This window comes from Miniopterus schreibersii (genome assembly GCF_964146895.1).
Source record: "Miniopterus schreibersii genome assembly, chromosome: 4".
Classification (NCBI taxonomy): domain Eukaryota; kingdom Metazoa; phylum Chordata; class Mammalia; order Chiroptera; family Miniopteridae; genus Miniopterus; species Miniopterus schreibersii.
The window spans coordinates 64,403,815-64,430,829 of record NC_138105.1 but is presented as its reverse complement, the minus strand read 5'-3'; the positions used below and the strand labels follow the sequence as shown (position 1 = coordinate 64,430,829).

The window sequence follows — 27,015 nt, the reverse complement described above, 5'->3', positions numbered from 1 at the left end:
GTGGACTTTATGGTATACAATTTACATTCAATAAAGCTGTTTAAAAACACACACAGAAATGGCCCTAAGCTTTGAGCCTGTCTATTCTAGCCAAGATGACAGTCCAGTACCACCCACGGGGTGAGGAAGGGGATTTAGAGATCAGAGGGGAGACCTTAACCCAGATCCAGCAGGCGAGATGGTGGTGTGTATCCTAGGTCCCTGGCCACCTCACTGGTAATTGGTAAAGCTAGCATTCACTGTGCGCCAGGCCACCTAGCGTGAACAGGAACTTTGTTCCCTGGACAGCCACGTGGGTTGGGGGTTGTGTTCCCCTTTTGCAAAAAACAAACAAAAAAAGTCCTCGGATGCTTTGTTATGCAAGGAGGGAAGCAGGGATTGGACTCCACGCCCACCCCTTGAGTTTCCAGGCCGAAGCATTTGAGGTCCCCTCCTCCCAGAGGCTTGTCCAGCCACAGCTCACTTCGGATAACGCCGGGTTCAGCGCCGGCGCGGCCTCTTTAAGAGGGGGCGTGACCTCAGGAAGTGCTGCGAGCTGGAGAACTAGGCGGCCGGAAGTTCGCCTCAAGGTCTGGTGCGCCGGTGGCGCTCAGACCAAAAGCAGAAATAGCTCCTCTGAGGCATCCGCAGCTCGGGGTGCGCGCCTAGGTGAGGCGAGGTAGCTGCGTTTCAATTGGGAAACTGAGGCAGGGGTGGAGAGAACGCTAAAGGGGCGGGGGCGATCCAGGAGGAGCGGGGCAGGCGAGTGTGTAGGAACCACCTAGGCAAAGGCCGAGAGGTGGACGCCCTTGTGACGCAGTTCTCTAGCCTCCAGGGATGGGCTCGAAGGCCAAGAAGCGCGCGGTGCTGCCCACTCGTCCGGCGCCCCCCACGATGAAGCATATCCTGGAGGACGTGCGGGGGGCGCCCGCTGAGGACCCAGTGTTCACCGCCCTGGCCCCGGAAGGTAGGGGGAGCCCAGGACTGTCAGGCTGACAGGGGAGAAGTCGCGCAAAGACCCCCAACAGCGAGGTGCGCCGGGGACTGGTGGTACCGGGAAGCTCACCCCAGCTCCAACCCGCAGTAGCAGGTCTGTTGAAACCGTGGAATTTAGAGCACGATCCTTACCCTCTTTGAGCCCCCTCTTCTCACGTAAAGTGGGGCGCATCTTCAGAGGGGCGTCTGGAACCAGGATCTGCCCACTGCCTGTTCTTGTAAAGCCAGGAAGCTAAGAATGGTATGAAATTCAGATTTGTGTCGGTAAAGTTGTGTTGGTGCACAGCCATGCCTGTTTGTGGACGTGGCTGCTTTCAGGATATAATGGCAAAGTTGAGTAGTTGGGACAGACAGACTGGCTCTGCAAAGCCAAAACTATGTATTGTCTGGCCTTTTGTGGAAAAAGTTTGGTGGAGAAGATGGTAGCTGGTCAGTGACTAATGGTTTTGGCCTACAGTTGTTGGGTGAATTTTGTGTTCTGGTTGGTGATGTTTGCTTATTCATTCAACAAACCTTCATTAAGAACCTCTTATGTGCTGGGTTCTGTTCTAAGCACTGGGGTCATTGGGACCGAGATAGTAAACAAGTCTTGTGGGCAATATGAGGTGAGAAATGCTATGGGAAACATTTTTTAAAATTAAGTAATAGTAGCCCAGCTGGGCATGGCTCAGCGGTTGAGCGTCGACCTAGGAGACCTAGGATCCAGGCGATAGGGGTTTGATTCCCGGTCGGGGCACATGGCCGGGTTGTGGGCTCGGTCCCCAGTTGGGGGCATGCAGGAGGCAGCCGATCAATGACTCTCTCATCATTGATGTTTCTATTTCTCTCTCTCCCTCTCCTTTCCTCTCTCTGAAATCAATAAAGATATATATATTTTTAAAAATTAAGTAATAGTAGACAAATGTAGTTCTTTGCTCCATGTAGCCACATTTCAAGTGCCCAAAAGACACTTGTGGCTGCTGCTGTATTGGACGGCTCAGATGGTGGACTTTTCCATCACCAGAAATATTCTGTTGAATGGGCAGCCCTAGGAACATAAACCATATTTATTTCCAGCCTGGGTCATCTGAGGTTTCTTGAGCCCCAGTTTAAGAATCATGGGCAGCATTTGGAGGGTGGGGAAACTGAGGCACAGGCAGAGCTGGGGCCACTCAAGGGAGAGATGCTTCTCCTGTTGGGCTATGTTTTTGTCTAGGACCACACTTAGTCTTCATGTGTGCTGTCTGGTGTTTCCCACCTTATTACTGAAGCAGGTGGGGGAAAACTGATTAATAAATACCAAAGTTTCCAGGGCCTATGTCAGACATTTAGCCTGCAGGTGTGTGACAGCATTGTTCCCATTCACAGGGGACCAGGCAGAGCAGGGAAGACCTGGATATGCCAGGGTGACTCTGAAGCTGTGCATTTTCTGCCCTGCTCCTCCTACCCAATTCCACCCCATCTCCCTTGGCTGGGCACACTGTTGTTAGGAAGTAGGGTCACCTGGAGACATGTGCTCACACTCTCCTGCGTTAGCGCCTCCTGACTATGAGCCCATTAGACTGAGCTCATCTCTGTGAACTGTGGGGCCCCCAGATTTTGCAAGGTTACAGGGCCATGGGATAGTTTTTCAGGGAGTGGGAGGTTGCATCTTACTCTTTAAGAACAGGAATGAGGGCCAGCCTGCTCTCTGGTTCCATTGTGGGGTCAGTGCCTTTTACAGGAGTGGTGCCCACCCCCAGGCAGGGCCTCTTCCGTGACCCATCCCCTCTGGTCACATGCTTTGCTGTGGGTGTAAATTGAGCCTTCTCTCAGTCCCTTTCCTGACCAGCGGTCTGTGTTCTATCCCCAGACTCCCCAGGCCCCTCCTGGAGGGCTGAGAACCCTGAGGCCCAATGGGAGCAGCTGTACCAGCAGAGCCGGGCCTATGTGGCCACCAACCAGCAGCTGAGGCGAGCGGGCAACGAGCTAAGACAAAAGTGTGAGGACCTTTGGCAAGCTGGCCAGGAGCTGGAACAGGACGTCATCCAGGTGAAGCAGGTGGCGCTGTCAGGGGCCTCAACCGCCTTCTCAGCCTGACTTGACCCTTGGGCTCGCTTAAGCATGCAGTCCCCGGACAGTGCACCCCATGGGCTCCTGGAACTTTTGGTCCTGGCCTGGCACACCTTAGGCATGGGCCCTTGGGTCCCAGAAGCAGATTCTGGGCTTTGTGTTTCATGGCTAAGCCCCACCTTGGTACCTGTAGACATCAGGGGACAGAGCCTGCCCTGTGTATGGTTGCAGCAGGGACAGTGCAGAGTGAGGGGGCACACCTGCCTCAGCCAGGCACAGACCCCTTACTGAGGCTCAGGACAGGTTTTGTGCATGCCTTTCACCCCCAGGCTTCTCTTCTGGGGCCTGATTGCCGTCAGTTTGGACTTGGTGTGGGGTCTCAGAACCCATCCTCCCCTCCCTTCCTTTGGTAACCCTGTTTCACTGATCACCCATTAATCTGAGCCCATCTCTGTGTGAACTGTGGGGGCCCCAGAGGTTCCAGAAGAGGATGGGGGTTCTGTCTTCTCCACCCTGATGGCTGTGGCCATGTGAGGAGTGATTGCCCAGCAGAGCCCAGATCTCAAATGGGGCCTCCAGTGGCCCTGAGCACCTTGATCTAAGGCGTGGGCTCTCCTTCAGGGCCTTGTCCGTCTGCTTTACTGTCAGGATGCAGGACTGACCTATTGGCTGTGAGATCCATCAGATGGGAGTGCTGGCCCGGGATCCCAAGATAGGACAAGCTGATCAGTTACTTGCTTGGAGCCCTCATCCAGCCACCTCTGTCCTGGCAGGCCAGGCCGTCATGGGTATCCCCACCAAGTCCCTCAGATGAAATCCCCACTGCCACCAGCCATCTGGATGGTGCCTCTGTGAGCTGCTCTTTTCCAGGTTTCCCTAGGAGCTTTGGGAAGCACCTGGACACACAAAGCAAGTCCTTGACACCGGTGACCCAGCATCCCAGAAAGTGTTTCTCTTTCCTCTGAAGAAGGGGTGCCTGCTTAAACCTGAGAGGCCCCTGAAACCTATGGGGTCACAGGCATTTAGAAAATGCCCGCTTGGTTCCAGTTAGGGCAGTGGACACTGAGGCTACACTGTCCAGAGCCCCCTGGCCTACCTGCTAATGTCTCAAAGGTGCCCTGCTGCCCTGGACTGGGAGGTCACCCCTCCCTGCACATCCCTGGCCTCCAGGTGGGGCCACCTGAGTCTAGGGGTCCCAGAGCCCCTCCACCCCAAGATCAGTGTAAAACACCCCAGCTACATCCCCCTGCACATCCGCCTGCCCTGAGTGCTCTCTGTGTACAAATCCCACAGCCCGATCTGCCTCTAGCACATGGGTCCACGGCAGGCAGTCTGGATGGAAAACCCACAAAGTACTCCAGCCCCATCCTGTACTCTCCCATTTGGAAACAGCCGTGTAGAGCAAGATTCAACAGCTCCATTTATTAAAGGTGCACATAAGACGCCTGGTTCTCTGCCTTCCTTCCACCAGACCAATGGCTTTAGGTTGATTGGGGTGGGAGTAGGGGAAACAGGGCTGTATGTATTTACACATCTTGTAACACTGCAGGGACCCAGGGCACAGAGATGGATGGACCAAAACAACTAGGCTCAGGCTGGGGCGCTATAGCCACCTGCCAGGTGACAGACGGGCAGAGGGGGGTGAGGTAATGCTGTACCTGCAGGCATGTTGCCCCCAATTCAGCACCTAGCTGGTGGTGGTTGCTCAAGGTCATGGACTGAGGGTGCTCTGGAGGCAAACGGTTCCCTCAGCATTGTCAGGTGGCTGAGCAACTGAAGGGATCAAGGCTTCATGGGAGATATCCTTTGGGTCTTAAGACTTTAGTCCTCCAGCTCAGGCCTAGAATCAATTGTTCAGTGACCTCCACTCTTCTCAGGGCCCTGGACCCCCACTGTCCTGCCCTGTGCAGTTGTGAGGTGTGGCTATGCCTCCATCACGGGAACAGAGAAGGCAAATGTGGCTGCTGGACATAGATGGGACATGAGCTCCTGGTGTGCTGGCTGAGGTGAGAGCTGCCCCCTTCTGAGGACAAGGGGCAGGTGGAGGGGGCAGCCAGGGAGGGTCTGGGCCTCTCACCAAGTCACAGCAGCCACTCTGGCTCTAGAGGTAGCTCCGGGAGTTCTCATGACCCACGTAGGGAAACTGAGACATAGAGTGTTGAGAACACAAACCAGGGTCTCACAGTGCATGGGTACTCCCACCCCCAGGCCCCATCACTTCAGATTCCATGGCTGGGCAAGCTGTGCGTGGGTCTGCATGGCTTCCCCTCCCACTTGGACATTTTGGGAGGCAGCTGGCCCATGGTGAGTGTGAAAGCAGACATCTGATAGCCCCTGCACTTAAAAAGGAGTTGAGATCACCAGTCCCGCCCCTTTAGGTTAAAGACGGGGACAAGGAGTCCTGGTTTCTGAGATGCATCTGAACTGCCCCTCCCCCAGTGTGTCCCAAGGGATCAGCTGTGAGCGCATGCAATGCACTACCCAGCCCTCATTGCCATGGTCTGCTGTGTGCCAGCTCATCCTGGAAGTTTGGTCACAGGAGGAGCACTTGGTGCATCTAGCCATTCCTGCATCCTGCCTGTGGCCTTCTGGGGCAGAGCCCTGGCAACTGACCTGGTGGGCAGGCTTATAATGCAACATGACACAGATGTGTTAGCAGTAGTAACATGGTGTCTGTGGGGTTTGGAATCAATGTGGCCCCCAAGAGCCCTGGGAACTGAGGACTGTCCAGTGCAGGAAACACTTCTGCTCCTGGTTCAGCTTCTTCCATGGACAGGGGATAGGGAGGGATAGTGGTACCCATGGGCACGGACAGGGGCTCCTTCTGCACTTCCACCAACTCTCAACTGTGCTATCCCACCTTTCAGAAATGGGACCTAAAGTCTAGTCATCATATTGTCGGTCTCCCCAAATGGCATCTGCTCTCCGGCCCTTCTGGGGCAGCTCTGCACTATGACAGAGCTGTGAGCCCAAGAGCAGCTCCTTCTCAGAGCGAGGCTTCCCCAGGAAAGAGATCATTGGCTGTATCTACAGGAAACCGAGCAGGAACCTCAGCAGTTTTCCCCGTACACACACATACAGGCCCACCAGGCTCCCTGACCCCCTCCATCTCTGCCTTCTCTGACACCAACACTAGCATCCCAGCAGCCCTGGCCTCCAACCATCCAGCTGGCCTGGCCACAGTTCTGGGGCACTAGGCCCTGCACCTCCTCCAAGGCCAGGTGTGACCTGTACCCCAGGCCCTGCAGTTGTGCCCTCCAATAGATCCAGGGCTTTGTGTATTGCCAAGGAGAACCAGATTTGGCTGGGACTCTCATCCTCCTTCCCACTGCACTTTGCCCACCACAGCTGGTCCTGACTCCACCCACCTTCTCTGTCCCCTTCTTCCTCCTTTACTCAAAACCAGCACCCACGCCACCAGGAGTGGGGACATGGAGTGGCCCTGCATCGCCCAGCCCAGTCTTCCTTTGCCCTTCTCTCATTGCTCTTTCCAGGCTTCTGACAGTGCCCCCTCTGTCCATGAGCCCCTGTCTTGGCACCTAAAGTGGGGGGGGCCTGTCTCACAGGCTCAGCCATACCCCTCCCTCAGCTGGGGCTGAGAAGGCAAACAAACCAGCAGTCATCATTAACAAATTACCCAGCTGTCCCCGTAATAACGGGTTTTGTCCACTAGTGGATGCCTCGGGCCCAGCTGGCAGATGCTGGATAGTACCACCCTCTGAAACCTCCTCCCCCACCTCAGATGGATGCTGTAATCTCCCTTGGTTCCCCAGAGATGAGTGTCCTGCTGAGGCTTAGGTGCAGTGGGGCTGGGGGTCAAGAGGGTGGCCTCTGCATGTGGGCCAGGCTTGACAGCCTGCATCCCATTTCCTTCTCTAGTCCTCACAGCACAGAAGCAAGCATGAGATGTAAGGCCAACATGGACTGGGGTGGGTCTCCAAGGGTAGGGGGCTCGGGTGGGTAGGCAGTTTCCAGGGCCACCCTCAGGGCAACCAGACAGTTCTTGGCCAGAGAGAATGTTCCAGAAAACCAGTCCAGGCAACTATTCTAGGAGGTCAGGGGGTGCAGGGGCTTTCTCCACAGCTGAGTCAGTGGTGGCCGCCACCATGGGGCTGGGCACATAGTTGAAGGGGGGAACTCGGGCTGAGCGGCTGGGAGAGCCATGCCGGCTGGCAGCAAAGCCCCCCACAGCCACTCCCAGGCCCTCATGGATGAAGGGGGCTGAGGTGGGCACCTTGGCAGGGCCAGGCTTATCCACATTGCTGCCGAGGATGGATGCAGGTCCGCTGGTCAGAGCCTGGGGAGGGCCCCTGCTCTCCAGGCTCGGGGATGTGCTGGAGTTGGTCTTAGTGGCAGCGAAGTCCTCTGTCTGGACCACAGCATCGCTGGTCTTGCGCTGCAGGGGACTGCCTGGGCACTCTGATGAGGTGCCCATGAGCGGCAGGGCGGTAGAGGGCAGTGTGCTCCGCAGGATATGCGGCACATCCTCATCACGGATGCGACGCCATGTGGTGCCCAGTGAGGTCACCCTGGGCAGGGGCCGGGCCTCCCCATCGCTGCTGCGGCGGGCAGCATCAGCTGCAGGACTAGGGGCAGCACCCTCTGGCTTTTGGGCCACGCTGATATGGGGCAGAGAGGCGTAGCGCTTGACTGCCTCTGGCTGGGTGGCCTGCTTGCGGATGGGCAAACGGGATGGGCTCTCTGAGCTAGTGCGCCTTGGTGGCCTCTCACCAGGGCCTGACCGAACTTCAGGGATCCGCTGAGAAACCAGGGCCTGCGGGGAGGGAGCCTGCAGCTCATTGCAGCGGGAGGAGCAGAGGAAGACAGTGGGCAGTGCAGGCCGGCTGCGGCGGGGTGAGCCAACCTGGGAGGTGGAAGGGGTGGCTTCTGCTGTGGACAGTTCCAAACGACGTCGGTGCAGCAGGCCTGGTGATTCCTTGATGAAGGTCAGCTGCCGCTGGAAACCCGAGCGGTTGGAGGATTCACTGCCACTGGATTGGGCTGAGGCCATGCGCACCAGGCCCAGGCGGCCTGCTTGGGTACCTGGGCACCCCTTTGGCCCCACCCGACCCCTGGGGCCTGGCTCTGGGGCTGCCCTGGCCAGAGGTGGTGGCCCCCGCCTAACGGGTTTCTGCATGAAGGGGATCCGCACTGGCGATTTCTGTGTCTTGTGCTGCTTGGCCAGCAGGGCCCGCCTGGGTGTCTTGGGCACCAGTGAGGCCCTGGGGCTGGGCAAGGGTCCCGAAGCATGGGCAGCTGGGAGTGACCTCCTGGGCAGAGGCTGGGAGGCAGGGGAGGTCTGGGAGGAGCTGGATGAAGGGGTCTTGGTGAGGCGAGCCGGTGGCGTGGCACTCCTTTGGAGGGGGCTCAGGGCTGCAAGCTCTGAGATCTTGCCAGGCCTGTGCAGGCTCCGAGACCGTTGCTGCCCAGGACCCAGGACTTTGGTGGGAGCTGCTGGCTGTGTGGGGCTCAGGGATCCCATCTTCCTTTGTGTGGTGCGGGGGCCAGGGGTGCCTTTAGGCTGGGACCGAGTGGCTGGACTGGGCACGTAGATCACTGTTCTTCCTCGGAGCATGGCTGGCACCCCAGATGTAGTTTTCTGAGCACCATGCAACTTCTCTGGGCTGAAGGGCAAGCAGGGGCTGCTACTTTGCTGGGCCAGGGTCACATCTCGTTTCTCTGGCTGAGTGGCACTATTTGCCTGCCCCTCTGCTCGTGGCTGCCACCCTTTCCTGTGCAGAGAGGGCTGCAAGGTGGAGCCCACTGACAGCCCTGACACAAAGGACAAGATGGAGTCAGACTCAGATGAGGCCTCCTGAGTGGCTGCCGCTGCTGCCTGGTGCAACCAGGTGACAATGGAGTTGGCTCCCTCCTGGATGGCGCGCCATTCGACACTGTCCAGGTCTGAGGCATGGTCTGACCCTGCTGTCTCCTCACTGTGCTCCCGGGGCCCCTCTGCTGTCTGCTTGTCCAGCTGGGCATCTCGGAGCTTGCGACGCCTTGAGTCTGATGCCTGTGGCCAGCGCCTGGGCATAGCTGAGCCAATGCAGCGCCGCAGCAGCTCCACCTCAGCCTGAGGGCTGGGATAGCCATCTTTCCCACCTCCAGGGCCCAGGTCCTTGGTGACCACTGACTCATGGGCTCGGAGCCTGCTCGCCTCAGGCTCGGGCTCACTGAGGGAGCTGGTGGAGGAGCTTAGGGAGTAGCATGGTGGTGTCTCATCAGCAATGAGACTGGGCTGGGCCCGGGCTGGCTTTGTGACCTTGGGCACAGCCTGTGCCTTCTTCCTGCCAGCCAGGCGCTCTCTCTTCACTGCCCGGGGAATAGCAGATGCCCGCCTGGAGGGTGTGACCCCCACTGCTGTGGACAGCTCCTCATCTGAGCCGTTGCTGTAGAAGCAGTACACAGCCTCCTCAGTGGGTGTTGTGAGGCACAGGGACTGCAGCGCCCCCTCCCCACATGCTCGGCCCACTTGGGGGCTGTTCCTGTCTGCACAGGCTCTTGGGGGCCTTCGAAGGGGCAGCTCCAGCCCCACCTGGCGCCTGCCTGCGCCTCGGGCTGGCTCTGTTCTTCGGCCTGTACCCCCAACCCTGTGCTGGTGCCCAGTGGCCTGCCTGGCGGGAGACTCTAGGACTGCTGGCTTCTGTCCCTCCCCACCCCCACCAGGTGGGTCCCTGGGTGGTCTCTGCAGTGTCTGGTCACTAAGCGAAGCCACACTGAAGTTGACTTGCGTGCCCTCCGCCAAGTCAGTACATGAGTTGTCTTCCCGGGCCAGGGTGGGCACTAACATGTAGATGGGCATGGGCAGTGCACAGCGGCTGGGCACCAGCGCTGAAGCCACCTTGCGGAGCCTGGTGGGCACAACTGCACCCAGGCAATCCCGTAGCAACTCCATCTCCTGGTTAGTGGCAGGTGGCCCTTCGAGGCGACCACTGGCCTCATCTCGACGGCGGTGCCCAGCAAAGTGCTGGCTGGGGCCACCACCCCCGCCAAGTTCAGGGCAGGCTGGGGGCAGCAGCCGCAACTCAACGTCCTTCTGCACGTAGTGCTCATGCAGAGCCAGTGCACTGAGGCTGGAGGCACAAGAGAAGTTTTCATCTGGCTTCTCCACAGTGAAGCGTACACTGCCAGCGTCCAGTTCAGAGGGCAGCCAGCAGCGCTCTCGGCAGTCAGCGATGTCCAGGAAGCGCTTCACGTAGCTTTCCCACTGCTGGCTGAACTGGGTGGTCTCACGCTCACCAGGAGGTGGGGGGGCCAGCGGTGGCGTCTTACTGCGGCTGGGTGGCATGGTCTGCCCAGGGCTGTCAGGCAGCTCGCTGGGACTGACTGTGCCACTGCCCAGCCCACTGCAGGGGTCACTGGGGATGGAGCTGGCAATAGATGGGCTCTCAAAACTGCCCAGCGAGCTCACTGAGCTGCAGCGGCTCAGTACCAGTGGTGTCTCCTGCACGCAGTTCTCTGAGGAGCTAGATGGTGTGGTGTCCACACCCAGGCTCCGGCCCCGAGGGGGCACAGGGATGGCCATGGGCAGGGAGGCAGCCCCTGGCCCATGCCAGGCCCTGTCCAGCTCCGCCTCTCTGGGGCCAGCTTCCTCCAGCCCCTCCAGGGACGAGTCACTGTCATCCAGGTCCTCCACCTCGCTGGGGCCCGGGTGGCCAGCAGAGGACAGTGAGGACAGGGAGCTACAACGGGACAAGCAGAGCGGTGCCGCCTCTGCCACCAGCTTCTCAGGCACCTTGTTCAGGCCCTCTGCAGACAGCCAGGCCTGCTTCCGGGTCCCAGGGACCAGGAGTCCCACACTGGCCCTGGCAGTGTCCTCGAGCAGTGGCACATGCTGGTAGGTGGGTGACAGCTTAATGGTGTGCACACAGGCATCAGTGGCTGCAGCCTCACAGGCTGCTGGCTTAGCCTGGCCAACCAGCAGGTTGAGGTCAAGTTGGCTTGGCCGTGCCTGGCCACACGGGGGCCCCTCTCGGTGCTCACCCCGTGAGGCCAGTGGGCAGGGCTGTATGTGGTCCCGGGGACAGTGCCCGTCGCTGGTGCTGCCACTGTTAAGGCTGTCATTGGAGAGGCTGGCATGGGCTATCTTGAGCCGCAGCAACGGGTGAGCTCGGCCACTGGCCACCCTCTGCCCACTTTCAGGGCCCCGGCAAGGAGAACAGGACTGGGCTCGGCCCTCCCGCAGGGCCTCCTGCCCAGGGTCCCCAGAGCTAAGGCTGAAGCTGTCATCAGATGAGGTGTGCAGGGCTGAGATATCCTCCACCAGCCGGTCGATCCGCGCCACTGCTAGTGCCAGCTTGGCCTTGGCCCTGGCTGCCAAGGCTGCCTCCCCACTGGCCTCCTTCTCCACCTCTGGGCCACTGCAGGGGGCAGGTGGGGCACGGGCCAGCGCCTGGCCTTGTAGGAAGTTGCTGCCCAGAAAGAGGGACAGCACAGTGGGGTTGGCAGGCTCGGCAGTGGCGGCCACAGCGGCCAGGGAGGGCACATCGTCATCATCGAAGCAGCCCGAGTCTGAGGCATAGTCCTGGGCCAGCCCATCCAGGTGCCGCAGGGGTGGCAGCGGCTTCTTGGAGGCACTCTCGGCCTCAGCCTCAGGCAGGTCCTGCTTCTCCAGGTGGTTCAGCGTCTGGGCCAGGTGCCGTGCATCCAGCTCTGCTTCCAGGGCTCGCTGCTTGCGCACATACAGGCTGGGCACACAGGCACTGGGGGAGATAGCAGTGGCTGCTGCCTGGTATTTGGCAGGCCGGTGAGCCAGCAGGTTGCGCAGGGCGGCGGCACTGCCCATGGCAATCATCTTGTGCTTGGAGTGCACCAGGTTGCGCAGCATGGCCACGGCGCCCAGGTCCCACAGCAGCTCCTGGTCACGCGGGCTGCGGGCGGACAGGTTCCAGAGCGTGCCACAGGCATTGCTCACGATGGTCAGGCTGTGTGATGTCAGGTGCTGCAGCAGTGTCTGCAGGCAGTTGTGGTCCCGCAATACCTGCCTGCAGCACGGAGGGGTATGTCAGGCGGAGCCACCCCTCATCTTACCAGGAGCAGGGTGGCCAGATTTAGCAAATAAAAATATAAGGCATCTGACTGAGTTAGAATCTCAGAGAAAAGAATAAATATGTAGTATAAGTCTATCCCAAGTATTGAATGAGATATACTTGTATTAATTTTTTTACTTAAAAGAACTATTTAGTAAATAGTTGTAATAATAATAATACTTATCTTTTAAAATAAAATTTAGTATATCTTATTTTAGCACAGTATCTTGTGATATTTGGAATAGATATACTATAGATAAATTTTATTTGTTTTTAAAAATACTAAGTATCATTTGTAAATTACTTAATTATTTAATAAATATTTTACTTATTTTAATAAATGAAATATTTAGCAAAGTATATCTCATGCAATATTTGGGAATACTTATATTAAAAAAATTAGTCCCTGGGGATAAATTGGGAACATCCATTTGCAAGAGGACAAACCAAGGCTACCTCAGTGACAGTTCACTATAGAATGAGATATGCCACTCCCAGCCCCAGACCACACCTGGGGGTCCACCTTCCCCCAGCACCCTCTGTGGTGCCCTCCGCCCACTGTGACTGTGGGGTGGGGTGGACCCACCTGTAGTCCTCTCGGGTGGCAATGAGACTGGACACATTGCGTAGGATTCCCCCTCCACTTTCAATGATGGCCAGCGAATTGCTCTGGCACTTATAGGTCAACGTGCTCACTAGGAAGCCCAGGGCACCATCCACTTGACAGATGGCTGCCTTGTTCTCCGTGCTGTGTGCCGAGAGGTTCCACAGGGCACTGAGCACACTCTTCAGGGTGGACTCCTAGGCACAGGGGTGGGATGCAGGAAGGTCAGTGGACGGGTGACCCCAGGCACTGGCCCCACCCACTTGGCCCTCTCCATCAAGGCGCAGACAAAAGGTTGGAAGGAAAGGCACCCAAATACATTTTCAAATAAAAATGAAAAGTAATAAAATTGGCCCTCACAGGATCTCTTGAGTTGCAGGTTGGAAGCCCTGGGCCTGTCTCAGGACCACCTAAGCTAAGCAGTGGGTTGTTTGGTTTGATCTCCCCCAAGATGGAGAATTCACCACCTGTTGCCAGTGCCTCCCTGCCCTGTGACTGGAATTAAAAGCCACGACAGTGCCCTCTCCCCTGGGTGTTGGGTGCATTCCCACCCCCCTACTCCACCGTGCCCACCTAGTACCCACCTTGGAGGCTCGTAGGACACACTGCATCAGGGCAGTCATGCTGCCTACCTCCCTCAGTACCTTCTTGCTGTTGATGTCAGCCCGCCAAGATAGGTTGCGCAAGATGCTGGACACTACCTGGGTCAGGGCACAGGGCAGGCAAGGTGGACCCAGGGCCCCCCACCCTCAACCCTACATGTGGTGGGGCTATGGAGAGAATAAAGGGGATACCCATCACACCCACAGGAAAGGGGACTCTGGCAGGGGCCTTGGGCAGTGGGATACTCTGCAAGGCTCTCCCCATGCCCCACCCCACTCCACCCAGGTACCTGGTGGAGATCCTCGCTTTCAGAAGCCAGCTGGGCCACGATGGCCTCCATGCTGCCCCGCCGGGCACACAGTGTGGCCTGTAGGATGCCACAGGAAATTCACACCATGGCCAGTGTGTGAGGAGTCATGAGGGACACCACACCCCACTTTCAGGCTTTCTCCCTGGGCACCTAATATGTGCTAGAGCTGAAGCCTCAGCATTCCATCCGCACCACTATGGCAAAGGGATAGCAATCATCCTATTGCTAAGATGAGGAAACTGAGGCTGAGACAGGTACAGACACCCAGCTTCCCCCAGCCCAGAAGTCCCACTCTGCTGCAGAGCAACCAAGAAGATGGTGGCCTGGCCACAGTCCCTCCTCTCATGGACCTCTCTGGACCTCAGTCTGCCTGCCTATAAAATTGGGGACAACTGTCCCTACCTCCCAGGACTGTTTTGAGGCTCAGATGAGGGTGGGGGGAGTTTTGATACCACCTTCCCATCCCAGGCACCTTGTTGGCGACGTCCCCAAAGGTGAGGTTGGTGAGAGTCATGCCAGCATATCTGCGCAGGGCAAGGTTGAGTGGGTCCTGGGTCATCTTGTGCATCTCATAGTCCACCTGCAGTAGATCGGCCACAGCCTGCAGCCCACCTGTGGGGACATGGAAGGGGGCACAGGAGGCTGGGTGTAGGGGGGCACCCCGAACAAACCCTGCCTTCTTCCAACCTTTGCCCATGCCATTCCCCTGCTTAGGTGCCCTCCCTCCATCCTACCCCCAGTAGACTTGCTTTCCTCAAGTCTACCTTCAAAGCCCAACTCCAAGGATACCTCCTTCAGGCAGCCTGCTGCCAGGCTGTCATGATCCCCTGGATACCCTGTGACCTCCACACCCACCTCCTTTCAGCCCTCTACCTCCATTCACATTTCTGGCTTCCAGGCCTTTGCATGCGCTGTTCCCTCTCCCTGGAATGCCTTTCCCTGCTATTTGCTCATGTTCCTGGCTCCCTTCTGCTCCCAGGTCAAGAAGGCCCTCAATATCCCAAATGAGAACCACCCCAAGACCATTAGACCTCGAGTGTCTGAGGGCAGAACTGGGTCCCAGGGGCAGAATCTGGACAGCAGGTGCTCAGGAGTTACTGATGATTGCCACACACATAGTTCTTTAGTCACTGTGAAAACTAGGCTTTCACTTTACAAAGAGTAAGCAAACGTGAGGGGAAATGGTCAGGGTGAGTAGAAGAGAAAGAACTTGCAATTCAAATATAAGGTGCCCTTCCTCCTTCACTGAGCAAAGACAACAGAGGCAATTTGTGCATTCAGGGGCTGGGGCTGTTGGACACTTCTGTGGTTTCCAGATCTGGGATTTTATTTGGTTCGGTTACTACCTTCCTGATCTTTCTGCATTTTCCTAAATAGATCCAGCCAGAGGATAAATTCCCCAGCTGGGAAAGGAATGACTTGAAAGGTATACACTCTCATCAGTGTCTGCTGCCTTGTCAGGGTTGCGAATGCCCATTTCTGCACAGCTAGACCACAAGAGATCTAGGCAAACCTTTGAGTGTCTGACCATCTGCTAGGTAAGAAACGGTATCTCATTTTGTAATAACTGGAGTAAAGTTAAGCACATTGCTGAGATTTTTTTTCCATGTTTCAATTGCTTTAAACAATATTATAATGGTCCTAAAATTTCACAAAGTTCTTCCCTTCCCCAACCACCCAGTAGGTCTGATTCTGTGTATTAAGTTGGAACTCTCACCTTTGCCTGTCCTCTGAGCCCCAGGACCATTAAGCTGAAAGCCTGCCCTGGGCTGAATGAGGCCCAGAAGCTTCAGGCCAAATGGGGGGACTTGGAGGAGGCGAGGGGTACACTCACCCAGCTCATTCATAGCACGGCGGTATTCCTCATCGAAGGACAGCTTCATCACTGCACAGGTGGCCTGGCAGATCTGAGGCTCAATGGGGACTGGTGCTGTGGGCCAAGGGACCAGATCAGAGCCCTCCCAGTCCAGGAAATTACCCCTGTTGAGTCCCACCCCTCCCTGCCTTCTCCACCCCCAAAAAGACCCTAGAGCTATGCAAAGTGCTGCATGCTTGGCACCTGAGGGGTCACTCCCATCCTGGGCCTGCTGCAGCCAGTCCCAGCAGGTCTCACAGCAGGCCTCCTTTTCCAACTCTTCTTAAAATGAATAACAAGGTGCCTGCCTTACCCAGAGCTGAGATGGGAGATTAAGTCATGATGGGTGCTCAGGATCTTTGGGCAGTGTTTTTGTCATAGATTAACTTTGCATTCAGCTGCCAAAACTAGGAATCTCAAAGTCAGCACCCACATGTTTGTTTATGGTTACCCACAATCCATCCATGCACTCAATCACGGTTTCTTGAGCTACCCTGCAACCAGGGCATGGGTTGCTGGTGGCTGTCTTTTTGCCATTCTAGCATCACAAAATTGCAATAAGGCCTCAGCTGGCACGTGGCACAGAGTAAGTTCACAGAAAAGACCGGTGGCTATTACTGCTAATGATATCACCCTGCCACCCGGGAAGCCCAAGATCTGTGCTCATTGCACAAAGGAGGCCAGGGAGGCTTCGCACTCACAGTTGCACACCCCGCCTCCCTCGGTCGCACCATCCTGGGCCTGCAGCCAGTCCCAGCAGGTCTCACAGTAGGCTCTGATCTGCTCCAGCACATGCAGGACACGCATTTCCTTGCGCGCCAGGCCCTGGTCTGGCTGAGAGAAGACGATATTATGCAGTGCTGCGTTGGCACGCATGCGTGCATCCTTGGCTCCGGGTGCCCCAGGGGTCCCATTGCGACCCCCAGCCCCGTCCTCTGTGCCATGCAGGATCTGTAGCAGCAGTGGCAGGCAGCCTGAGCGGCGCATGGCCACACAGCTCTCGGGAGAGCTGGACATGGCCAGCAGCGTGCGTGCTGTGTCCTCCTGGTCCCGCGTTGCCAGCATTGACAGCAGCCAGAAGACCACCTCCACCTGTGAAGTGGGGGAATGGGGGACAGGGATGGAGTCCACCTGGCCCCAGCCAGCCTGCCCTCCCCCCCAGCCAGGGACGATCCCCACACTCCGGGTGACTCACCCTAAACACAGTAGGAGTCCTTTGACCTCAGCCCAGGAGAATCAGTTCCTCACCCCCACCACTTTCACCTTGCATCCCCCAGGGGCCACCACACACTTGGGGAGATGGATGAGGGGCCTCAGTCACTGTTGAGATGCCCCCAGCCCATGAGGTTCAAATGCCCACTCCTCTGACCTCACGGGGTACATCTAGGGGTAGCCCTACATCTAAGTTTAGAGTGTCCCCCCAAACACACAGGACACCTACATCTAAGTCTAGAATACCCTCCCAAACACACAGGACAGGTATCTCTGCCCACCTTGCCACATCCTGGCCCCACTAGCCTCACTGCACCCTAATCCATCCGGCTTTCCATTCCCCATCATGCCTCTCAGTGTACCCCAAATGAACTCCCCCTCACCTTGCTGTTGCCCGGCTGAGGGGCACCATCCTCAGGGTGCACAGGGACCTTAGTCTCGGGGTCCTCATCCACTGGCACTGACTTTACTGTTAGCAGGGGCTGTGGAGAGAACACCAGCCCTGGAGGTTACAGGAGCATCTTAGAAAGCACCCGGGCTGCTGATACTGGCCACACTCTCATGATGATGTGGAGGCTCCACCTATTCCTACACTCTGGGCGTGGTCCTCAGGGTACCCTCCTTCCCTGGGGTCATCACCTCCCCCAAGGGCCCTGCCTCTGCCCCTCCCAGTACCTGGGGCTCAGTCTGCTGCACCCGGTCCTGCGCAGACAGCAGCTCCTTGTCGATCTGCTCCAGGCGTGAAGCGCGGATCTAGTGGGAGAAAAGCACACCATGCTGTGGCTGACCGAGAGCCTGCTTTGACCCCGTCCGCTCCCGGATATGGCCCCGCCCACTGCCCTAACCCACCCCATTCTGACTTCGCCCACTCTTTGATTTGGCCCTGCTCACTCTTCTAACCCCACCCCCAATTCTGACTCTATCTATTTTAAGGTATGACCACATCCACTATCCAAACCCCAGCCTTGGCCCTGACTCCACCTGGTCCTTAAAATGGCCCACCCACTCTAAACCATAGCCTGATGACTGACTCCATCACATCTTGGACCCCTCATGATCCAAGCCCCCAACTCAGGCTCTGACTCCATCTACTCCAAGATTTGGTCCTACCCCATGAGGTCTAGACCCTACCCCATCCTTCTAGCCCCGCCCCCTATTTAGACAGGCCTACACCCTTATTTCGTCCCACCCCTATTAAGATCCCACCCATCCTTCTAGACCCACCCACTCCCTGATGTGGCCCCGCCCACTGACCAAATCACCCACTGTTTACCTTGGCCTCAGCGTTCGCCCCTGAGCTAGGTTCTGCCCTTAGGCGTGAGCTAGACCCCGCCCACAGCAGTCTCTGCCCTCTATCCCATAGGCACATAACTCCGCCCATTGATCCAGACTCATCCCACAACTATCCGCGTGCAGATTTGCCCACTGCGCACCGCCCCATCCGCTCGGCCCCGCCCACCGCCGCACCTGCGCCCGCTGCACCATCTCGTCAGAGGTGCCAAAGCGCTCCTCCATCAGCGAACGGATGTGCTGGGACTCAAACTCCAGCTGCTGCCGGATCAGGTCCATCTGCATGGAGAACTGCTGGGAGGGTTGGGCAGGTCGCGGTGAGGGGCTGTCCGGGCCAGGGGCCAGGGCCTTCCGGCCACTCTCCTGGCAGAGAGTGGGAAGGACCCACAGCACCCTCCCACCCCCAACCCCCTCCCCGCGCGCTCACCGTTTCCACGTGCGGAAGCTCGTCCAGGCGCTTGGACAGGCCCTGCAGCTGCGAGTAGTACCAGAGCTTCTCCTTTTCCTCCTTCTCAATTTCATTCAACAGGAAACACCTGGGGGAGGGCAGGTGGGTGGGCCCGGGCCCGCAGAGGGGTAGCCATTAATACGTGTGGTTTATTTTGATTTTAGTGATCGCTTGCTGGGTGCTTAGTGTAACCCAAGTTTAACAGGCAGCATGACAAAGTCTTGCCCTTGGTGCGCCCCCTCAGTAGGGGTGGGGCACAGAAAGTTAATTAAAAAGAGAAGGTAGTTTCTTTGTAAATTCTGGTCCTCAGAGAACGACTCCGAGGGGGCGCTGTTCTGACTCTTAACACCTCTCCCACACTCGCTAATCTCCCTCCAGCCTACATAGGGGAGGCTTCAAGCTCAGATTCTCCAGTTGCAACACAGTCTCCCTCTTAACACCCCGTAGGTAGACACTGCTATTCCCCCCTATTGTACAGAGCAAAAGCCTGACGATGGGAGGGGCTAGGGGACTTGCTTGAGGTCACACAGCAGCAGAGTATGGACCTCCAGGTCTCTCTAACCCCACATAGCCCAGCCAAGCTGAGCAGAAGCCTGGGCCCTGCCTTCCTCTGCTGACCTCCCTGCCCCCTCCAGGGTTTCTTGGGCCACAGCCCTCTCTCCACAAAGGCTGCCTTGAGCCCCTCTGGCTCCAGGCCTAACTCTGAGCCCTGGCACTGGACACAACCCTGTCCCTGGTGACGACTGGGTGTCGGGAGCCCCTAGGGATGTCTCCTAGGAGCCCTCCCCTCTGGCAGGAACATCCCTTCCTCTTTGTCCTCTAGCTGAGGTCAGCTGTGCCAGGAAAGGGAGTGGAGGAGCCACAGAAAGCTGGTGCCTGAAGAGGAGGCTCCAGTGGTGGGTGGGACTGACTTAGTGAGTTGTGCACGTGCTGGTGGGCCAATCAAAGGGCAGACTACTGGGATGGAGTCTGGCTGAGGGCGGGGCTACGTGACAGCTGCCAGTGGTCAGTTTCCCATTGTTTTACCGTTCCCTGTCCAGTTCCTCCAGCAGCCGGATAGTGGCCCGGCTCACATCCCCAAAGCTGTCCTTGGAGGTCCCACAGCCATGTACTGGGCTTCCCTCAGGGGTTCGAACAGCAGGCTCAGGGCCCAGGGTTGGGGGCTGGAACTTGAGGTTGTACAGGCTGGTGATGTCCATCTGCAGGGCTGGATGGGCACAGAGGGAGAGGGAGAGGTCAGCACCCCTCCCTGCCCCTCTTCCTCCCAGCTCCCTCTCAGGATGGATGGGGGTCACCCTGGTGTGCAGAGGGGACCACCAGGCTGGCCCCTTACCTTTCAGCTGATCCAGCACCTCTGTCTGCCCTGAGGACACCAGCACACGGGCCTCCTGCTCCAACTTGCCCTGTAAGTGCTTCAGTACCTCCTAGAGGTGGGGGCAGGAGAGAGTGCTGGTAGGCATGGCCATTGCCCTGGGATGCCCCAGGTCCATACCCCTGTGAGATGCCCTTGGCCCTGCCTGCCCATCTCTGGGCTCCAGTGCCCTGGTGTTTGTCCCTGTGACCCAGGCTCATGTCCTCCACACAGCCCTCCTCCACCCCACCTTCATTCCAGATGTCTCTGTCTCCAGCTTGGACAGGTGGCTTGAGTTGTCTCGAAGCTCCTGCCTCAGGTGACTGTTCTCCGCCTTCAAGGCCTCCACCTGCCGAACCAGCTGCTCGTAGGGTGCCACGGAGCTCGTCATCTTTAGCTCCTGCAGTGCCTGTGGCCACAGGTCACATGAGGCTCTAAGAAGGGGATAGCCCTGGACCTAAGCTCTAGCACTCCCACCCAACCGTAGAGCTAGGTCCCAGGCAGGAGAGGCTGGTGTGGACTGCTACAGGCAGGATGGTGCTGGCCCAGGGAATCCCAGGGACAGATGGTGAGGCAGATGGAGTGACAGACAAAGGCAGGAACAATGACAGAGAGAGGCAGACCCATGAGATGGGTGTTCAGACACACAGACAACCCAAACACCCAACTGACCGACAGGCATAGATAGACTTTCATCCTCACCAATGGGCTCCTGGACACATGTGCTTATAAACCACTAGACAGCCAGCTAGATGGATAGCAGAAACCCTGACAATCTAACCCAGCAGATGGACTGGCCAGCTTAGCGCCACCAGGCTCACAGCCAGAGAGAGACAGACAGACAGATGGATAAACAAGACACTTTCCCTGCAGCAATGTAGCTTCCCAGAAGCTGGGTGGACAGACCATTAGCTGGTCCAATTGATGGACAATAAGAATGTCATGAAGGCTCTAAGAAACCAATGGACAGGCTGACAGTGGAGCGCCAGACCAACACAAGCCCACTATGGTCACCCTGGGAACTGGGGACCTAAATGCTCTGCAGCCCCCACAACCCCTCCATCAGCATCTGAATCTGGGTAGCTACCTGTGTGGCTCAGGGCCTCTGCAGTCAGCCCTCTGCCAGCCCCTGCAGCCTCCAGCACCCCAGGCCCCATCCACTGGGCTCTGCCACTGTCGCCTGCTTCTTTGTCTGTCTGGCTGTCCTTTCTTGCTCAGGCCCAGCTTCTCCCTCTGTCCAGCTGGCTGGTGTCTCCTCCCTCAGCTTGGCACTCCTGCCAGAGCCTTCCTGCCCCCCCCCTCCACCTTCCTTCTTTGTTCCCTTAACATCAGCGCTCCCCCTCCCTCTGCCTTTGTCTGAGGTGCACCAATGGCAGCCCATCCCCTCTGCCACCTCCTCCTTGGGAGCCCTCTCCCCCTGCCCACCTGAGCCCCCTCCCCAAATCAGCCAGCCCTCCCTTGCCCACAGGGGGCACCCTCGCCTCCCTTCCTGAACTGGCCACACTCTCATTCACTTGCTCATTTCATTTTCCTCTCTTTCCTCCTGCTCCCAGAAGGCCCCTGCTCACGCTAAAGTCATCAAGGACACAGATGGGCCTGGAGTAGGGGTGGGGGGCTTGGCCCCAGGTGGGGGGATGGGTCAGGCCATCCTAACTGTCTTGGAGGACCCACTGCATGCCTGGCTCTATCATTTGGTTTCCTTGTCACAGTCCTGGGTCTTGGCAGCCACCATTAGAGGGAGAAACTGAGGCCAGGGGGACAGACAAGGCATGACTGGAACCCAGACATTGAGAAGTCCAGAAAATGCTGGAGGCACACAGGCCCCAACCCCTCTGCAGACCTCAGTTCCCCCATCTGAGGAGTGGGAGGAACTTGGTCTGCCAGGCCCATCTTGTGGGTTGATGTGAGGGTCAGGAGAAAGAACAGTGGTCACTGAGCAAACACAAGTCACAGGTCAGAATGGGAGACAGTGTGTCAGGTGGGGAAGGCCAGATGCTTGGGGACCACAGTTTTTGCTTACCACCCTAATATTGATCCTGCCCAAAGCTCAGTCAGAGGTCCTAGCTGAGGATTTTGGTAAGGTCCCCGGGGACTGGCTGGAGCCCTGTGTCCTGGCTGAGGCCACCATGCTGTACCCAGCCAGGGAGAAGCACTGAGTTAAGCACAAACCCCTGCATACCCCTCTCATTCCCCAAACCCAGACTTCCTTCTCAAGCACCCTCCCCCCACAAACACACACACACACTTAGGCCACCCTTGCAGGGCCAGCCTGGGATACCTTCACTCCTCCTGACACTCGTGCATTCTCATCAGATGGAGCTTGGTAACAGACCCCTACCCTGGGTTCCTTCACATTCTGGCCTGGGTCCCCACCTCCACATCTCACCAGCCCCTCAAGTTTTGTCCAGCTGGACCCTCCTCCCAGCTCCCCATATCCCTCCCATTAGAGAAGCCTCACTGGCCTCCCACAGTCCACTCCTCATGCACAGACAAAAGGAAACTTTGAAAGTCACTGGTCAGATTCCATTCCTCCCTTGGTCCATTAGCTGCCATGGCTCTCCAGTACCCTCAGCATAAGACTTGTGTCCTCCACATACACTCTGCTCTCTTCCCCCAGGCCTTTGTACATGCAGTTCTCCTGTCTGGAGCACCTTTCCTGACTTGCCATCCCTCACAACGCAGCTTCCTCAAGGAAGCCCTCCTGCCTGCCCTTCACCCCCAGGCTCTGAAAGGAGCCTACTGGGGGCCTTCCTGAGATATCTCTATCACCAAAGGGAAAGCACCAATAGCTGGTGGTTCCCCTAATTAAGGAGTGAATGGACAAATTTCAGCGGAGGATAGCGCAGGTGTGGCCCAAAGAGGCCCTTCTCTTTCCTTCAATCCAAACTCCCACTTTAGTGAGAAGGAAACTGACTCCCAGAGAGGTGCAGCATCCGCCACCCCACCCCAAGGCACACAGCAAGCCTGCCTGCAGACTCTGGTCCAGGTATTGAAGTCTGTGAGTGGGTGTGTGCGTGGGACCATCTGCAACAACGCAGGCGCCCACCTCTTTGGGACTCAGTTTCCCTTCCGGCCCCACCCTGGAGACGCATAGAAGGCTCCAGAGCGTGTGCGGACCTACGCAGCAGAGAGAAGGGGGGTGGAATGTTGACATCTCCGCAGAGGCGGAGGCCGGGCCCCCTGCCCTCAACCCGAGGAAGCGCGCCTCTTACTTATCTCCCTCAGGCTGGGCTGGGCTGGCAGACGCACCTCGGGCCTGGGTCCTACTCCCTCGGCGCAATTCTGAGACCCCTCTTGAGATCCTGGCGCTCCTGGGCCTGGGCGGCCGCGGGGCTCTGGCTCTCGGGTTCTGGGGTCTCGGTGGCGCGGGCAGGGGGCTCCGCGGAGGACAAAGGCTGGTGCGGGCCTGGCAGGCGGCGCCGCCACTCAGGGTGCTGGGCGAGACCACCGCTAGTGGGGGATGCGGGATGCGGGATGCAGGCGCGGCGGCCAATGGCGGCGCGGGAAGACGGGCTGGTGCCATGGCAACAGCCAATGGCGGCCAGGGGCGGGGACAGGCGGCGGCCGCGGGGCGTCTGGCCTCCTCTGGGGTTCAAGGGCTACGTGTGCGGGCGTGGTGGTGGGGGAGATGAAGCCCCCAGGGAAAGGGGGAGCCCCGAGAACCAGGATCCCGTGTCCCACACTTCATCCCGGGGTGAAACGCTTCTTAGAACCTCCAGCGGCAGGATCAGCAGAATTTTAGAGTAAAACATCCAGCCTTGAGTGTTACATCAGAATCTTGTGGGGAGCTCCGGGGCAGGGGCAGGGGCAGGGGGAGGGGCAGGGGGAGGGGCTGGTCAGACCGTTCCCCTCGGATTTGGCCCGGCCTTGTGCGGATGGGTCGGAGTGGGACAGGGCTCACGATCCAGGTTGGACGCCCCGCCCCCCAGGGTCCTGGCTGGTGGGCAAGGGGGAGCATGGGGGATGGGCAGGCACCCTGAGGAGTGCCTGGGACCCTGCATTTCCCCCCATTTCTCCTCGTCTCCCTGGCAGCTCCTCCCTGGGCATCTGTCTTGACTCCTGTCTCCCCCCACATCCCTCGGACTCTCTCCATCTATCTCATCTGTCTCCATGTGTCTCTGTCCCTCATCACACCCATAATTCACCCTCACAGAAAGGAAACCAAAAGAGGAGAGGCCTGGGGTCCCAGGAGTATAAGTCCCCAGCTGTCTCAGATCCTCGATGGGTCCACGGAGGACACTTGAGGATTTAATACCCACGGCCAGACCCGCAGTGCAGCCCAGTCATTCCTACTGCTGACACATGACCACCCCAAAGGATGGAGATGAGGGTTTGGGGCCTACCTCTGTCTTTTTCCGGCATCAGGGGCTGGGGAAAATTGTTCACTTTGAGACCCTCAGTTTCCCATCTGTCAAATGGGAGGCAGCTGCAGCCTTTGCGATAGCTGGTGCTAAAAATCACTGGAGGGGCAGCCAAGAGAACAGGACCATGCAGTTTCCTGCTGTGTTGGCCACAGGAGGCCCTGTGTGTCCATCCTGGGCCCACAAGGCTGGAGGCCCCAGCAGACTCAGGTCTGACTGTCCCAAGGCTCCAGAGCCAGACGAAGTTGTCCCCAACCTGTGGGGTAGGAAAGGTGGTGCACTGGGTAGAAGGGCTCTTTCTGGAGGCTAGGAAGGCTGAACTGAGAAGGCAGCACCAGTGCTGGGCCTCTTCAGGGTGAATAAGAGTTGGCCTTGGGATCAAGGAGGGAAAAGGCATTGCAAGCTGAAGGAACAGCAAACAGCATGTGCAATGCCTGGAGCTGTGAGATTAGAACTCATTCAGGGGATATGGTGATAGGGCTGGACTGGGGGAGATATTAGGGGTTGAAAGCAGGGCAAACTGCAGCTGGTGTTGCTCAGTGGTTGAGCATCGACTCATGCACCAAGATGTCTGTCACCAGTTTGATTTCTGGTCAGAGCACATGCCTGGGTTGTGGGCTCCATCCCTAGTAGGGGGCATGCAGGAGGCAGCTGATGTTTCTCTCTCATAGATGTTACTATCTCTCTCTCCCTCTCTGTTCCTCTCGCTCTAAAAAATCAATAAAAACATTTTAAAGCAAGGCAAACTGGGAAAAGCTGAAATGGGGAAGGGGAACCCAAGGCTCTGGCTTCAGCTCTGCCTTGATACCCTTGTGTAACCTTGGGCATGCCTCTCTCTGGTCTCATTTTACCATTTTGTTCACTGAAAGGTTGGAGAATCCCTACCCCCACATCCCAGTGAACTAAGTCTCACCTCCCCCACCCAGTCTAAGATGTCACTGCTCCCCAGAACCCTCTCAGCCAGAACTTTAGAGCTGGTAAGGGTTTGGAGGGTCCAATGGCCAAGTCCTGCCCTCATACATATGGAGAAACTGAAGCTCAGGGCAAGGAATATGTTGCTTGAGTTCATGCAAGAGTCCCACCAGGCCCTGAGCCTCCCTCCCTCACCCATCTGGAAGCCTGAGGGGACATGGGGGCTGAGACCCCTAGGCAGGATGAGCTTGTCCACAAGCCTATTGAACATTATGTCCCTGACACCACCACCCCCAATCCTTCACCCTGTAAATCTTTGAGCCACAGCGACACTCAGGCATCACTAGAAATTCTACAACCACAAGAGCTTCTGGAACCACCACAGTCCCTCAAGACCCCAGGCCCAATTTTGAGGGGCTGAGAGAGATCCCCCATTGCAAAGTACCCAGGCCTAGCAAGAGAGGCCCCTTCCCAGCCCCCCATTCACTGCTGCTGGGTTCTCCAGAGGTAATATGAATCATGGGGCTCGCTTCTTCCCATCCCCTGAGACAAACCCCCCATCCCAGAACACTGCAGGGTCACAGATGGAGTGTCTTTGGGACTTCTGAGCCTGACCTCAGGCTTTCTGCTCCCTTGGTCTCCATGCTTCCCCACTGAGTCTCTTCTCTGTGCCAGGGGCTGGGGGCAGAATCCGCGGCATCCCCCACTAGGAGTGGGGTAGGAGGGGGGCTAGAAGGAAGCAGGAAGGCACCAGGTCGTCATTCGACCATGGACAAGGCTCAGGCTGGGTGACCAGGAAGGACCCTGACAGGTGAGGAGGGACTGCCCAGTCCAAGCCTCGCCCCCAAAGCCCGACTCTTGGTGGGTCTCCTGAGCCTCATTTTCATGAGTGAGGAGGGGGGCGGGCCTGCGGCCCGGTCAGAACCGCGGACAGCTCCCTCCCGCCACCGAGTGGAGTCCTCTGAGGCCGCCTCCGCCCGGCAATCAGGCTCCGGGCGTGACCTTGGGCTCCCCGCTACACTCCCACCCCTCAGTTTCATCTTAAATAGGGAGTGTTATAGCGCCAAGATTCAGAACGACTACGGAGACCGGCGGAGCTGGGGCCCAGTGAGGTGGATATTATTAGGAAGAACATAAGCATCGGTGAACGTCGGCGTCAGCCCTACGTTCGGCGTCCAGAAGGGGACACTGAGGACGCGAGAGGCACAGGGCGTGGCCCGGACCCCCACCCAAAGCCCGTTCAGGGCGGAGCCTCGGCACAGCGTGCTCCTGCCGTAGCCCCCCCGCCCCAGCCGGTCTCAACGTGCACGCACTGGGTGGGGGTCTGGGAAGGTGTCACTCCCAGGCCGAGCGCTGGGCCCCGAGAGGCCGCGCTTGCGCAGACCAGGGAGAAGGGGTCGCTGCAGTGCAGGGGAGGGTCTCCCAGCCTCGCCAAAAGCCTGAGCCAAACAGCCTCAGGCAACGATCCCCACGCGACAGCACGAGACCGTAGACCCATCAAGCTTGGGTGCGCAAGCCCGTATGCCCCCTCCCCGCGGTCCGTACCCCCAAGCTACACCCAGAGCCCGACCCATACCCCGGCGGCCGGGCACCCCGCGCCCTACCTGGTCCCGGAAGAAGGCTGAGTGCAGCAGGCTCAGGAGCCCCAGGAGCCCCATGGAGCCTTGGCCGCCTCGGACCAGCCCGCGCCCGGCCCTTGGCTGGGGGAGTGGGGAAGGCGGGGTGGGAGTGGGGGTGGGGGGAGGGCGCCCAGGACGCCCTGCGCCTGCGTGGAGGGGGCGGGGAGGGTCACTTAGCAGGCCTGAGCCAGGACTCCTCCGAGAAGATGGCGAATGAGGGCGTCTTGGGGACCTCGAAAGGGCGAGGGGAGAGTCTCGAGGGACTGAGGACCTGGGAGGGGCAGCACAAGGAGATCCCGAGGGAAATGGAGGGCATGTGAGCAGAGAAAGAGGATCAGGGTTGGGGAACCTTAGAGAGGTGAAGAGGGGTTCCGTGGTGGCGGAGGAAGAGCGGGGATAGTCTCCCACGGAAGCT

General features: G+C 58.0%; 2 protein-coding genes across 19 annotated transcripts; one reads left to right on the top strand and one right to left on the bottom strand.

Annotated features, from left to right (window-relative positions):
- Window positions 1–359: 359 nt before the first annotated feature.
- LOC308557199 (UPF0449 protein C19orf25 homolog) lies at window positions 360–18,651 on the top strand. Of its 17 annotated transcripts, XM_081137381.1 has the most exons (5): window positions 462–648; window positions 808–946; window positions 2,807–2,985; window positions 14,930–15,090; window positions 17,983–18,651. In XM_081137381.1, exons 2-4 carry the CDS (start codon window positions 817–819, stop codon window positions 15,041–15,043), a joined length of 423 nt encoding a protein of 140 aa, XP_080993507.1. In that variant the 5' UTR covers window positions 462–648; window positions 808–816; the 3' UTR covers window positions 15,044–15,090; window positions 17,983–18,651. The 17 variants fall into 17 exon arrangements, with proteins under 17 accessions (XP_080993510.1, XP_080993507.1, XP_080993519.1 ...); XM_081137384.1 differs by lacking the exons at window positions 14,930–15,090; window positions 17,983–18,651 and adding an exon at window positions 3,655–4,448 and having other exon boundaries at window positions 360–648; XM_081137393.1 differs by lacking the exons at window positions 14,930–15,090; window positions 17,983–18,651 and adding an exon at window positions 3,628–4,448 and having other exon boundaries at window positions 467–648; window positions 815–946.
- APC2 (APC regulator of WNT signaling pathway 2) lies at window positions 5,854–26,646 on the bottom strand. 2 transcript variants are annotated; one of them, XM_081137379.1, is made up of 15 exons: window positions 26,586–26,646; window positions 19,959–20,117; window positions 19,691–19,781; window positions 19,384–19,564; window positions 18,337–18,445; window positions 18,087–18,203; window positions 17,295–17,372; window positions 17,003–17,101; window positions 16,109–16,499; window positions 15,387–15,482; window positions 14,025–14,164; window positions 13,532–13,609; window positions 13,224–13,340; window positions 12,622–12,836; window positions 5,854–11,990 (listed from the first exon to the last, which is right to left on the bottom strand). In XM_081137379.1, the coding sequence occupies exons 1-15, from the start codon at window positions 26,637–26,639 to the stop codon at window positions 7,049–7,051; spliced, it is 6,867 nt and encodes a 2,288-aa protein (XP_080993505.1). In that variant the 5' UTR covers window positions 26,640–26,646; the 3' UTR covers window positions 5,854–7,048. The 2 variants fall into 2 exon arrangements, with proteins under 2 accessions (XP_080993505.1, XP_080993506.1); XM_081137380.1 differs by having other exon boundaries at window positions 18,087–18,200.
- Window positions 26,647–27,015: the final 369 nt, after the last annotated feature.

Bases quoted from the DNA above. Each gene is read 5' to 3' on its own strand.
- LOC308557199 (XM_081137381.1), top strand. From the start codon at position 817: ATGGGCTCGAAGGCCAAGAAGCGCGCGGTGCTGCCCACTCGTCCGGCG. The intron at 947-2,806 runs GTAGGGGGAGCC...TTCTATCCCCAG, and splicing joins CACCGCCCTGGCCCCGGAAG to ACTCCCCAGGCCCCTCCTGG. The intron at 2,986-14,929 runs GTGAAGCAGGTG...TTTCCTAAATAG, and splicing joins TGGAACAGGACGTCATCCAG to ATCCAGCCAGAGGATAAATT.
- APC2 (XM_081137379.1), bottom strand. From the start codon at position 26,639: ATGGGGCTCCTGGGGCTCCTGAGCCTGCTGCACTCAGCCTTCTTCCGG. The intron at 18,446-19,383 runs GTAAAACAATGG...GCCCTCCCCCAG, and splicing joins GAGGAACTGGACAGGGAACG to GTGTTTCCTGTTGAATGAAA. The intron at 14,165-15,386 runs GTGAGTGTACCC...ATGTCCCCACAG, and splicing joins CCGTGCTATGAATGAGCTGG to GTGGGCTGCAGGCTGTGGCC.